We start from the raw sequence: 14,911 nt of genomic DNA on the forward strand, positions 1-14,911 counted from the left end.
GCCTGTTCCCTTGCCATTCATCACTGACCACTCTGCTCTCCTGTTTGTCAGACATTATTGCTGCTTGCAGATAGCTTGGGGTCCTTAGAGAAAATATCAGAAGAGAAAAGTACACAATTATCTTAATTATCTTTTTTATTCAGTCAGTCCTTCAGTGAGTCCCAGTGTGTTGGCGATTAAGCAACGTTGGCATTCAATTAGCGACTTTTGGCCATACATGGCTGGCGACTCAAAAAACTAGAAAAAAAGTACAAAAAGTTGTACAATTAATATCTTTATTATCCTTAATTCCCCTGAATCCTAGAGTGTGTTGCAATTAAGCAACTTTGCTGCTAGGTTTAGCGACTCTTGTTTTGGGCATACCTGGCTAGCGACTACAAACATTATTCAGCAACTTTTTGGCTGTTAAGATTAACGTTAATAAATTAAATCCTAATACAATTTATTGTGTTGGTCTCGCCATCTTGCTATTAGGTACTTTGAATTCTTGTTGGTCTCTGCTAAGGTATCTGGCTGTTGTCTTTGCCTTCAGTTAGTCACTTGGCTCTGGAATATATTTAACTGTACTTGGCTCTCTCTTTCTCCTCAGTACAAATCAGTCTGTTCCCTTGCCATTTAGACATTTTCTTGATTGGATCATCACTGACCACTCTGCTCTCCTGCTGTCTATCAGACATTGTTGCTCCCATCATAGCTAGCAAGCTGCCTTGGTGTCCTTTGTGAAAATATTTAGATAGAAGACTAAAGTGCACAAAGGTTTACAATTATTATCTTTTCAAAATATTTGTTTCACTGTCAGTGTGATTGACCGACTTTGCCGCTAGATTTCGCGTCTTTTGGCCATACCTGGCTAGCGACTGAAAACATCATTTAGCAACTTTTTGGTTGTGAAGATAAGAGGTAAAAGCAGATCTGCCTGTTGGTCTTTCCACATTTTGCCATTTGGTACTTTGCACTCTTGTTGGTCACTCCAAGGCATTTGTCCCTGCCTTCAGCTAGTCACTTGGCTCTTTTGGAATATATTTCACTGTAATTGGCTCTCTCTCTCTTTCTCCTCAGTACAAATCAGTCTGTTCCCTTGCCATTTAGACATTTTCTTGATTCGATCATCACTGACCACTCTGCTCTCCTGCTGTCTATCAGACGAATCAGTTGATTCTCTGCTCTCAATTGTCTATGCTAGTAAGCTGTTATTCTCTGCTTTGGAGTGTTGATGCTGGGTTGCTAGTTTTCTAAATCACCTCACACACTTGAAGGAAGCAGCACCGATCATAAACACACAAACAAACTCACACACACACACACACACACACACACACACACACACACACACACATAGTTGGTTTATCTGTTGTGATAGGCAAAGAGCCAATGTGCAAAGAAAGAAGGGAAATATGGATCATAAACGTTTAAGTGGAGGAGCTAGAAAAAAAATTCAGCAAGAAAAGAAAAAAAAGGAATCAGTTTTACTTGAGAGTGTTCCAAATATCTCCAGCTTCTTCAGTACAAAGACATCTGCTGAAAGCAATTCTATAAATGCTACTGCAAATTCAGCTAAGGTTAGCAATGCACCTGAGCTAGCATGTAGCTCCCAAGATCCTGAGACCACTACAAGTGTAGACACTGAACCAAATGCTTCTGATGCTTATGATTCAACCAATTCAGCAGTAGCCAGTTGCTCGGATGAATGTGAGGTCACTGCACCTCTGGACAGCATAGAAAATGAGCTGAATCTTTCTTCAACACCATCTACAGTGACAACTCTACCTAGTGATCCCGCTAAATGGGCTGAGACCCTCACTGAGTCAATGAAGGAAGTTCTTATTCAAAGAGGTGCAAAATCATTTCACAACCGTCACAGCCATTATCCAGCTTCTGTGAGGAACAGTGGGCTAGGAGGCAAAACCCGATGCCTAAACAATGAACATTTTACTTCACACTTGCCCAATGGACAACGAGTACAAAGAGAGTGGCTGATGTACTCTCCCTCTACTGGTAATGTTTACTGCTTTGCATGCAAACTGTTTTCCCCAAAAACGCATTCTTTTGTGACAGGCTATTGTGATTGGAAACACTCAGAAAGATTTGGTGAACATGAGCGAAGTGCTGAGCACATAACCTGCATGCAAGCAGTCTTGAACCGCGCCAAAGGTGCCACAGTTGATGCAGACCTGTTCAAACAGTTTCAGGCAGAGAGCAGCTATTGGAGGCAGGTGTTACAAAGAGTTGTTGCAGTCATTAAATTCCTTGCAGAAAGGGGCCTTGCATTTAGGGGTAAAAATGAATCGTTAGGGTCTCCTCTCAATGGGAACTACCTTGGTATTCTGGAGGTCCTGGCTGAATTTGATCCCTTTCTAAAGGATCACATCAGAAAGTTTGGGCAGATGGGTCGAGGTAATACCTCATATCTGTCCTCCACCATTTGTGAGGAATTCATTGAATTGATGGGTGCAAAAACCAAACAGGCTATAGCAGATGAACTGCAAGCAAGCAAATACTACTCTATCATTGTGGATTCAACCCCAGATTTATCTCATGTGGACCAATTGACATTCATATTCCGTTTTGTTAGCAAAGAGGGCAGTGTTGTTGAACGCTTTGTGGGTTTTGAGCCCATTACTAGCCATACAGGTGAAAGTTTGGCTAACTGTGTCATGTCTGTGTTGGAAAATCTAGGGTTAGAGCTGTCAAATTGCAGGGGGCAGGCTTATGATAATGCCAGCAACATGTCAGGGAGGTATAATGGGTTGCAGGCTCACTTAAAGAAAAGCAACCCATTAATACACTATATTCCATGTGCAGCTCACTCTTTGAATTTGGTGGGAGTCAACAGCATTGACAGATGTGGAAATGAAGTCTCTAAGTATTTTGACTTGATTCAGTCTATTTACAACTTCACAACTGCATCCACACACCGATGGGACAGGGTATTTGGCAATTCCAACATAGATCTCACACTTAAAGCTTTATCCAACACGCGTTGGAGTTGCCGTGCAGAATCTACCAAAGCACTGTGGCAGAACTACAGTAAAATAAAAGCAGCACTACAGGTTATTTCCACTGATGACACAGAGAAACGAGACACACGAACTGAAGCTGACAGTCTAGTGCGGAAGCTGGATTCACTTGAGATGGCCTTCATGGCAGGCTTTTGGGACACTGTTCTGTCCAGATTTCAGGCCACAAGTCTGCAACTTCAAAAAGCAGACATGGACCTTGGTACAGCAGTTAGATTGCTGGAATCTCTGCGCACCTTTGTTCTCTCCCAAAGAGATCTATTTGATCATTTTGAGCAGAAAGCCTTAAACATGTTGGGTGGCACCCCATCTTACAGGGCTGAACGGACGAGGAAACGTAAAAAGTTTGCTGATGAATCAGCATCCCCAGATGTTGTGCTTGAGGGAAGGCAACTGTTTCAAATAGAGACATTTATTGCCTCTATTGATCAACTGAGTTCAAGCCTTAATCACCGTCTGGAGGCCTACAAACATCTGAACAATTTGTTCAGTGTCCTTTTCTCTTTGGATACAGAGTCCAATGCTTCAGTCCTTCACAAGGCCAAGATTCTCACTGAATCATACCCATCTGACCTCAATGAAAGTCTTGGACAGGAGCTTATACAGTTCAAATCTTTTATACAGCTCAACAACACTGATGAGGAGAGGACCCCTTCAGGACTGCTCAAAACAATAATACATTTTGGACTACAGCCTACGTTTCCTAATACATACATTGCGCTACAGATTTTTCTCACTCTACCGGTCAGTAACTGTGAGGGAGAACGCTCATTCTCTCTTTTGTCAAGAGTAAAAAATGAGCTGCGCACAAGAATGACTCAGAAAAGATTAAATGCGTTATCTCTATAGGCAATTGAGAGTGAGCTGACAAGAGAGTTGGACTTCAATGATGTGGTGGATGATTTTGCAAAATTGAAAGCACGAAAGAAACCCCTTGCTTAAAGGTGCACTGTGTAAGATTTTTAGGTTATTTCCAGAATTCACCCATTCACTAATGTTAGGCTACCTGTTTTCATGAATACTTACCACCACCATAAAATTCTAAGTATCCATTATGACTTGGAGAATTGCACTTTTGCCATTTCTGGGAAGTGTCACCTGGATTGTGAAGATATGATTGACTTTAGGCAGAAGCTTGGTGCTTTCTCTGGCAAACTGAACCTCAAGCTTCATTCTCTGCAGCTTTGCATTCTTGTGCAGACTTTCATCCACAAGGAACTTTTCAACTTCCCCACTATCGTGAAGGGGCCATCAAAAGATTTCAGTGTGTCCAGCATGTCTAGTCTCTTACTCTCCTTTCTTTGAGCCATCTCTTGTTTCTCATCTGCCCTACTCTCGAATTTTGCCTTCATGAATTTACTCCAGTTGAGTTCAACCTCCCTTTTTGCTTGTGCTGCTGCCTTGAAACCTCTGAAGCTCCTGGCTCTTCTGTAAAATTATTGACCTATTGACTGCGTTCAGTGTGCCCAACTTCTTCAGTTTGTAGTCCACCTTGCCACATTGTCTCTCCATCCCAATGTTGTGCACAGGGGTGCCATCAATGTTACTAGCCTGTTCACTGACAGGGTCCATTGGGAAGGTCTCCTCATCCATCCTCTGCCTGGCCAGGACAGTCTTCAGATGGGGCAGCATGAGATCTGTCAGCTGCTTCACTTCATCCAAGTATTCGGCAGCCACGTCTGACACTGAGTTCAGGACATGTCCAGTGCCTGTCCAGCCACTATAGCATTCTTGGAAATGGGCTATCTTGACCTGCATGCAGCCCTTGTACCATGAACTGGCCTACACCTTTCTTTGTGGTGCTCTCCGATGCATGTTATCATTTTACCTTTCTCCTTCTCCTCAAGCTTAACCACAAATAGATACAGACTTTGAGCCTCAATTTGCTGCACAGCTGCCGTTATGCCAATGTGTTTTCCTAAGATATTATTTTATTTTTAATGATAGAAGGGAGGAAAAGGGGGCAAAAATCCTGTCCGATTTAGTTTTTTGGGTGGGTTGGGGGGTTTATTTCATGATAGCTACCAACTTCCAATACATAATATCTCTCAAATGACCCAATGCACCATCACTGAAGTGGGCGTAATCATTTTCAAAAATGTTTATTTTTAGGCCATTTATCCCCTCCCCCTGTGTCTGTGTGAAACCTGTGCTTGTCAGTGTCTGTGTGGTATACCTAATAGTGTGTGTGCAGTATGTGCACTCTTCTGTACAGTACAGTGTGCATGTCTGTTCACAGTATACAGTATTTCTTGCATAGTGCGTGCGTGTGTGTGCGCCCACACGCGCGGGGGGTTGAGGGGCCAAGACCATGTCAGGCCCAGGGGGCCAAAATTTCTTAATCCGCCCCTGATTGCACAGTATCATTGACACTGCGGAATCCCCTTCCCAGCAGCCAACCAAGTTGGAAGAGTGTGCACGGCCACTCGTCGTGACGTAATCTGAACTTTTGCTGACTGCGAGTCGAAATACGGTTAAAAAATTAAACACATTTACCCTTCAGGAAGCCAGAAGTGGAAGAGAAACCAGAACAAGAGAGAAAAGAAACAGCAAACGACCGGTAAGACTGCTACTTCAAAGCTTTATGGTCACTGTGAAACTACTGCATGCACGCCAACCTACCTTAATGCTCATGTAAATATCCACCATACACGCCAAAACAGTTGTGCTTAAAGGCCTACTGAAATGATTTTTTTTAATTTAAACGGGAATAGCAGATCCATTCTATGTGTCATACTTGATCATTTCGCGATATTGCCATATTTTTGCTGAAAGGATTTAGTAGAGAAAATCGACGATAAAGTTCGCAACTTTTGCTCGCTGATAAAAAAAAGCCTTGCCTGTACCGGAAGTAGCGTGACGTCACAGGAGCTAGGATTCCTCACAATTCCCCGTTGTTTACAATGGAGCGAGAGAGATTCGGACCGAGAAAGTGATGATTACCCCATTAATTTGAGCGACGATGAAAGATTCGTTGATGAGGAACATTACAGTGAATGACTTGAGAGGCAACGATGGACGTATCTTTTTTCGCTCTGACCGTAACTTAGGTACAAGCTGGCTCATTGGATTCCACACTCTCCTTTTTCTATTGTAGATCACAGATTTGTATTTTAAACCACCTCGGATACTATATCCCCTTGAAAATGAGAGTCGAGAACGCGAAATGGACATTCAGTGCCTTTTATCTCCACGACAATACATCGGCGAAATGCTTTAGCTACGAGCTAACGTGATAGCATCTTGCTTTAACTGCATATAGAAACAAAAGAAATAAACCCCTGACTGGAAGTATAGATAGAAAATCAACAATACTATTAAACCGTGGACATGTAAATACACGGTTAATGCTTTCCAGGCTGGCGAAGGTTAACAATGCTGTGCTAACGACGCCATTGAAGCTAACTTAGCAATCGGACTGCACAGAGCTATGCTAAAAACATTAGCTCTCCACCTACGCCAGCCAGCCCTCATTTGCTCATCAACACCCGTGCTCACCTGCGTTCCAGCGATCGGCAGAAGGACGAAGGACTTCACCCGATGCGTTTGGCGGCCCGGAGACGTAGGAAGTCAAGGTGAAGTCGGCGGCTAGCGCGGCTAGCGCTCCAACAAAGTCCTCCTGGTTGTGTTGCTGTAGTCCGTTGCTAATACACTGATCCCACCTACAACTGTCTTCTTTGCAGCCTTCATTGTTCATTAAAAAAATTGCAAAATATGTCCAGAATACTGTGGAATTATGAAATGAAAACAGAGCTTTTTGTATAGGATTCTACGGGGTACCATAACTTCCGTTACTCGGACTTCGTCACACGCATACGTCATCATACCGCGATGTTTCAGCCGGATATTTCCCGGGAATTTTAAAATGTCACTTTATAAGTTAACCCGGCCGTATTGGCATGTGTTGCAATGTTAAGATTTCATCATTGATATATAAACTATCAGACTGCGTGGTCGGTAGTAGTGGCTTTCAGTAGGCCTTTAATGCTTTTAAGTGTGCTTTGTTAGCCCCATAGTCAGTGTACAAAACATAAGAATAAGCTAATATTTTTTAAAGTAGTAAACTAGTAAACTGAGTAAACTAGCTAGGTGCTTTGTTCAAATTCCTACGCCATTTCTGACACCAGTGATGACGATGGTGCAGTGTAATTCTCTTAACTGACTGTGAGAGTGCCATTTTTTAAACATATTACAGTCAATGTTACATACATACTGTTCAATGTACATACATACCAACATTTTTAATATTTTCTTTGACATATTCACACTGTCCATACCAGTCACTTTTGGACATGTCATATTTTCAAATGTAGGGCCTGTGCTAATATCTATGCAACTGTTGCACTCTATGCATGCAAAACGTGCTTGATAAATTCATTCTCATTTTTCCAACAGTGCCCTCAAGTGTCTGAGGAAGACAAACACGAAGAAACCATGACCGAGTATGCATCCACCTCATTAAGGCCGCTTGAGTCCACATGCTGATGCAACACTTGGAAGTATGTTTGAATAGAAAAAATATGTTTACATGTTTAGTTTGCTTATTTTTATTTAATTAACTAAGTCAAGAAACCAACGTTATTTTCAACGTAAATAATAAATATTTTATAAACGATATTTGCATATTTTATATAATATTTTGTATACATATATTTATATTTTTTCAAGTTAGGGTAATTTTCTGTTTTATATTAATGTTAATTACACGTTTCAGTTCAGTTTCAGTTTATTTCGAACATGCATACGATACAATGTAATGCATCACATATTTCCAGTTGTTTCATTACAGTACGTCCGAAAAGGAGTAGGAAGAAGCAGAGCTTATTTTGATAGAATGTTGGTAGAATGAACATTTGATAGATTGTGTACATATTGGTATACATATGTTATATGTTTATATAAAACATTCCTGTTTTAAATAAAGATGTTTAAGACTGATAAAATGAGTGTGTGATGTGCTTCAATTGGTAAAATATATTAATAAACTTTTTTTTGGGGGGGGGTGTAATATTTGGCCCCCAGGTACCCTCTGTGCCTAGGGCCGCCAAATACCTAGAAACGGGCCTGTCTGCAAGCTAATCAACGTTTTACTCTCCTTCCTTGTGGGTTAAAAAAGCGAGCCAATATCAGATTTTACCGGTCGATCTACGTTCCCATCCTCACTTATGGTCATGAGCTTTGGGTTATGACCGAAAGGACAAGATCACGGGTACAAGCGGCCGAAATGAGTTTCCTCCGCCGGGTGGCGGGGCTCTCCCTTAGAGATAGGGTGAGAAGCTCTGTCATCCGGGAGGAACTCAGAGTAAAGCCGCTGCTCCTCCACATCGAGAGGAGCCAGATGAGGTGGTTTGGGCATCTGGTCAGGATGCCACCCGAACGCCTCCCTAGGGAGGTATTTAGGGCACGTCCGACCGGTAGGAAGCCACCGGGAAGACCCAGGACACGTTGGGAAGACCATGTCTCCCGGCTGGCCTGGGAACGCCTCGGAATCCCCCGGATTGGACGAAGTGGCTGGGGAGAGGAAAGTCTGGGTTGCTGCCCCCGCGACCCGACCTCGGATAAGCGGAAAAAGATGGATGGATGGAATATCAGATTTCTCTGGGAGCTGGGTACGGCTCACAACTCACAACTTGTGATTGGATGCTCACTTGTGTGACTCACAAGTGAGTATCCAATCACAGGAGGCGTGAAAGTCATGTGAAGCAATCTAGATGGGTTACTGTCAACAACTTGTGATCTGATTGCTATCACAATTGTCTATCAACTTCATGTGCCCGGTTCACCTATATTGCACACGATGGCATAATGCTAGCTGAATTCTGATTGAATAAAAGCTCTAACATAAGAACAGTAACACCGGAACCCAATATGACATGAAGAGAATATGATGAATACTTTTATATATTTAGGGTAAGTAAATTAGAAATGAAATGAACTTTTATCAATTTATAATCATAATTTATGTTAGGCCATCAGAGAAGGCCTTGGCGGCCCACCACTGATACTGACTGGTCATTAGGTGTCAATAACATTACAAGCATGAATATTCGAAAGTTAATAAATGTACTTATGAAAGTAAAACAGTATTTCACAAAAGCGAACAAAACTAAGATCTCATTTGCGACTTTTTCTGCCTCAAAAAAAGGCTAAATCACGTTTTTGAGGTCCTGATCTGGCGCAGTGCTAAGATATAATATTACTAAAGATTAAAGACAAATAATAAAGATATAATAACAATTTTAATGGCGAAGTTGGTAGAGTGGCCGTGCCAGCAATCGGAGGGTTGCTGGTTACTGGGGTTCAATCCCCACCTTCTACCATCCTAGTCACGTCCGTTGTGTCCTTGGGCAAGACACTTCACCCTTGCTCCTGATGGGTGCTGGTTAGCTCCTTGCATGGCAGCTCCCGCCATCAGTGTATGAATGTGTGTGTGAATGGGTGAATGTGGAAATACTGTCAAAGCGCTTTGAGTACCTTGAAGGTAGAAAAGCGCTATACAAGTATAACCAATTTATCATTTATTTATTTAATATCAGACGATTCGACTGTGAGTTTGATTGTTGAATCTTCCGAATCAAATGGTCAACTATTTGAAGACAGCTCTGATCTTTTGATTATTTTCTTTTCTCTTTCCATAGCGATAATAATTCAATGTGTCTTGTTGTTGTTTTTTTCGCTCATGATAAAACACTGTATATGGTGCAGTGTTTAGCATTGCTCCCATTCAAGCAGTTGTGCTGGGTGCAGTTCTTGGCCAACGCAGATTTCATGTTTGTAGGTCTGATGGTTGAAGTTCACAGACTATCCCTCTGACTTCAGGTTTGGGTTTTTCCTGGTAGGAATCTGATTTGTTGCATTCACTGAAGAAGGTTAGGATGGTGTGCATGGATACAATGTCAGGGCACATTCAGCCTCATTTGTTGTCATAGAAAATTTTAAAGATTGTTTTAGTTTACGTGTTGTCGTTGGGTATGAATGTTTCAAACCGTAGGCATCGTATAGTTCTTTAGCTGCTCTCTTACAGTACTTATATATTACTGACAAGTTTAAGATTGTAAAACTTTTGATAAACTGTTTCAATTATCAGTGTTTGTTTTCTGTGAGACAACATGTAAGACAAAGTTTCTGACCTATTTTCACTTTTGGCCTGTGTTATAGCATGTTCAACAAATAAATGTGTGTGTGCACAAAGAAGGACATTGAATGGTGCTTCTCTAATTAGATCAAATATTTATTTTGCTTTTTTTTTTAAGCAACAGGATGTCAGAATTTTACTTCAAAAGGATCATAATGATTCACTGGCTTGTAATAGGGAGATTAGAGGCTCTGTTGTTGCCATGGTAACCCGGATTGCCTGCTTTTGTGGTGCATCATAATTGGTGGACCAGCCAGGACACCTCTCATGTTGTGTTAATGATGATGTTGACAACTGTTTGCAGTGCTTGTACATTTTTTTGACATCATAGTTTACCACAGATACACTTTGTTTGAGTTCAGCACTAGAGATTAGGTGTTCTACATTAATATGCTCGTCTTTCTGCACGTATGAACATATGCAGTCTCCTCATTACATCAGAGTTGATGCCTATGCCTAAAGTAAGCTGTCCTCTAAATTCTCAATTTTTTATTTTTGTTATTTTCAGGTTAAAGAGGCCATGCAGAGAATTCATGACAGAGGAAATATTGGAAAACTAATTTTGGATGTCGAGAAGTCACCTACTCCCTTGGTAACAGCAATTTCTTTAATCAAACAAGTACATTTCCTAGTAAAAGTATTGCTGTATTGCCAGCATCATTGATCTGAAGTTTCCTGTTATTAAAAAAAACTTCTCCTTAACAGTGAAATATGTGAAAAACAAATTAAGTACAATAAGATGGATGCATTTCAGTATAAATTCAAGATGGGGCTACAAGCTGAAACTAATAATGCTGCACTTGTAATCAAAAGAAAAAAGTTAATTTACTAGCAATACTAATAACCCAAAAACTAATTACCCTGTAGACCATTTTTGGCCAACAAATGTTATATTTTTTTTTGGACTGCTGGTTAGCGCCTTGCATGGCAGCTCCTGCCATCAGTGTGTGAATGTGTGTGTGAATGGGTAAATGTGGAAATACTGTCAAAGCGCTTTGAGTACCTTGAAGGTAGAAAAGCGCTATACAAGTACAACCCATTTATCATTTATTTATTTATCATTTAAAAAAATTTTTTTGCAAATAATCATTAACTTTAGAATTTGATGCCAGCAACATGTGACAAAGAAGTTGGGAAAGGTGGCAATAAATACTGATAAAGTTGAGGAATGCTCATCAAACACTTATTTGGAACATCCCACAGGTGAACAGGCAAATTGGGAACAGGTGGGTGCCATGATTGGGTATAAAAGTAGATTCCATGAAATGCTCAGTCATTCACAAACAAGGATGGGGCGAGGGTCACCACTTTGTCAACAAATGCGTGAGCAAACTGTCACGACTTGGTCCTTGGGTTTTGTTTCTCCGGAAGGCAACGGAAAATTGGCGCGGCCAAGACGTGAATTTAAATACATGATTTAATTTTAACACTAAAAAAAAAAAGGAATAAACAAAAAGCGCGCACAAGGAGCGGATACCAGACGCGCTCCCCGCTGTCTGGAACCGTTATTTGGGGTGGGTGGAGGGAGGTCAGGAGGGGGGCAAAATCCTCCCCTCTAAATTGTCCAAAAAGTCTTTCTTTCCCCCCCACCTGGGCTTTTGTGGGTGAAAAAATGTTTTGTGACTTGGGCGTGGCTTGAGTCCTGGGGGGCGGGGCATGAAATTGGGATGACGTGGATTGACATGCTCTTATTTCTAAAAACATGTTTTGATAATGTTCTATCTTGGTCTTGAAGTCTCTTGAGGGCGGCTGACAAAAAAAAGAGTTAAGAGAAAAAAAATCTTGAGCTGTGATGTCATCAGGGTGAAGCCGGGATGCCTGTGGCTTGCTTCCGCCCGGAGGGGGAGGAGCTTGCGGGAGTGACGCGTCCTCTCTGCTTTCGGAAGCCCTCCCTGACTTCCTTCGTCGGGAGCGGCGCTTCCGGGACTGCGGTGACGCAGCGCAGTCCTCGGACCAAATGGAGTCTGCGCTCCACGGAGAAGTAGCGCAGCGTTTCCTCCTCCATGGCGCGGAGGACCTACCACGCTGCCTCGTCCAAACCGTCCAACTTTCGTGCGGAGAAACTGTTATGCTAGCGACATACTGTCACGACTTGGTCCTTGGGTTTTGTTTCTACGGAAGGTAACGGAAAATTGGCGCGGCCAAGACGTGAATTTAAATACATGATTTAATTTTAACACAAAAAAAAAAAGGAATAAACAAAAAGCGCGCACAAGGCGGAAGTACAAAAACTTGGCTATGAAAATAAAACTTGCACAAAAGGCAGAAACTATGAACAATGAAACAAAAACACTAACTGTGGCATTAATGAACAAAACTTACTTGGCAAAGAACTGTGAACATGAATGACATGAAGCAGAGTGATGAAAAAGTTTGATGTCGCCAGGACGAACAACAGAAACAGACCCATTTAAATAGTGACATGATCAGTGAAAACAGGTGCGTGACTCAAAACGTGAAACAGGTGCGTGACATTACAGGTGACAACTAATGGGTTGGCAAGGTAACAAACAAACAAGGAAGTGCACAACCAGGAATTAAAAAGAGTCCAAAAAATAAACAGCACATGGCCAAACAAAAACATGATCAACAGACATGACAGAACCCCCCCTTACGGACACATCCCAGATGTCCAAAAACAAAAAACAGGATCAAGAGTCATGGGAGGGCGGGAGGTGGACTTGGTGGTGGATCGCCAGACCACATGTCCCCGTATCCACCGGGGAAGAATCAGGTGGCGGCGACGCGTAGACTGCCGCTGTACCTGACGAGGTGGGCGACCTGGGAATGGCCACATCCGTGGCCGACGAGGAGATCGGCGCACTTGGCGTGGCGGACGACAAGGAGGCAGGCGCGTCGTCGTCGTTGCAGGCGTGGAAGCAGCAGATGACGCAGGTGCGGGTGCAGCAGACTGCGAAGCTCGGCGTGGTGCGTCAGGCGGAGAGTCTTGGCATGGTGGGTCTTGGTCTTGGCATGGGGGGTCTTGGTGTTGGCATGGGAGGTCTTGGTCTTGGAATGGGGGGTCTTGGTCTTGGTCTTGGCTTGGGGCTGCCATGGGCGGCACTTGGCGGCCTGGAGCTGCCACGGGCGGCGCTTGGCGGCGTGGAGCTGCCACGGGCGGCGCTTGGCGGCGTGGAGCTGCCATGGGCGGCGCTTGGCGTGGAGCTGCGACTGGCGGCGCTTGGCGTGGAGCTGCGACTGGTGGCGTTTGGCGAGGTGGAGCTTGGCATGGTGGAGCTTGGCGTGGTGGAGCTAGGCATGTTGATAGCCTTGGAGCAGGGCGTGGAGCAGGTGGAGGTGGCCTAGCTGGGGGTTGCGGCTTGGCCCGCCGAAAAACTGGTGGTGGTGGCCGGACCGGGGGTTGCGGCTTAGCAGGCCAAAAGACTGGTGGTGGTGGTCGTGCTGGAGGCTGTAGCTTGGCGTGACGATGCTGAGCCACCCCACCTGAACAATTCCCAGCCTTAGCCCCCCCCCCTCAAGGAGCAGGTACCAGACGCGCTCCCTGCTGTCTGGAACCGTTATTTGGGGTGGGTGGATGGAGGTCAGGAGGGGGGCGGAATCCTCCCCTCTAAATTGTCCAAAAAGTATTTCTTTCCCCCCCACCTGGGCTTTTGTGGGTGAAAAAATGTTTTTGTGACTTGGGCGTGGCTTGAGTCCTGGGGGGCGGGGCATGAAATTGGGATGACTTGGATTGACATGCTCTTATTTCTAAAAACATGTTTTGATAATGTTCTATCTTGTTCTTGAAGTCTCTTGAGGGCGGCTGACAAAAAAAAGAGTTAAGAGAAAAAAAATCTTGAGCTGTGATTTCATCAGGGTGAAGCCGGGCTGCCTGTGGCTTGCTTCTGCCCGGAGGGGGAGGAGCTTGCGGGAGTGACGCGTACTCTCTGCTTGCGGTAGCCCTCCCTGACTTCCTTCGTCGGGAGCGGCCCTTCCGGGTCTGCGGTGACGCAGCGCAGTCCTCGGACCAAATGGAGTCTCTGCGCTCCACGGAGGAGTAGCGCAGCGTTTCCTCCTCCATGGCGCAGAGGACCTCCCACGCTGCCTCGTCCAAACCTCCCAACTTTCGTGCGGAAAAACTGTTATGCTGGCGACATACTGTCACGACTTGGTCCTTGGGTTTTGTTTCTCCGGAACGCAACGGAAAATTGGCTCGGCCAAGACGTGAATTTAAATACATGATTTAATTTTAACACTCAAAAAAGGAATGAACAAAAAGCGTGCACAAGGCGGAAGTACAAAAACTTGGCTATGAAAATAAAACTTGCACAAAAGGCAGAAACTATGAACAATAAAACAAAAACACTAACTGTGGCATTAATGAACAAAACTTACTTGGCAAAGAACTGTGAACATGACATGAAACAGAGTGATGAAAAAGTGTGATGTCGCCAGGACGAACAACAGAAACAGACAGATTTAAATAGTGACATGATCAGTGAAAACAGGTGCGTGACTCAAAACGTGAAACAGGTGCGTGACATGACAGGTGAAAACTAATGGGTTGGCAAGGTAACAAACAAACAAGGAAGTGCACAACCAGGAACTAAAAAGAGTCCAAAAAATAAACAGCACATGGCCAAACAAAAACATGATCAACAGACATGACACAAATTGTTGAACATTTTAAAAGAAAAACCTTTCTCAACCAGCTATTGCAAAGAATTTAGGGATTTCACCATCTACGGTCCGTAATATCATCAAAGGGTTCAGAGAATCTGGCGAAATCACTGCACGTAAGCAGCTAAGCCCGTGACCT

General features: G+C 43.5%; 1 protein-coding gene across 4 annotated transcripts in view; it reads left to right on the forward strand.

The window, feature by feature from the left end:
* vat1l (vesicle amine transport 1-like) overlaps window positions 1-14,911 on the forward strand; it is a 91,402-nt gene that overhangs the window by 32,216 nt on the left and 44,275 nt on the right. For 3 of the 4 annotated variants that reach the window (XR_009822043.1, XR_009822044.1, XM_062028371.1), the window contains exon 8: window positions 10,661-10,744. Coding sequence is in view for 1 of the 4 variants with exons in the window: in XM_062028371.1 (XP_061884355.1) it covers window positions 10,661-10,744 (84 nt within the window). In the remaining 3 variants the exon portion in view is untranslated. Of the gene's footprint in view, window positions 1-5,520; window positions 5,578-7,412; window positions 7,517-10,660; window positions 10,745-14,911 lie in introns of all 4 variants that reach the window. The other variant, XR_009822045.1, reaches the window with a different exon arrangement.

Source organism: Entelurus aequoreus, linkage group LG02 (assembly GCF_033978785.1).
Source record: "Entelurus aequoreus isolate RoL-2023_Sb linkage group LG02, RoL_Eaeq_v1.1, whole genome shotgun sequence".
In the NCBI taxonomy this organism is placed as follows: Eukaryota; Metazoa; Chordata; class Actinopteri; order Syngnathiformes; family Syngnathidae; genus Entelurus; species Entelurus aequoreus.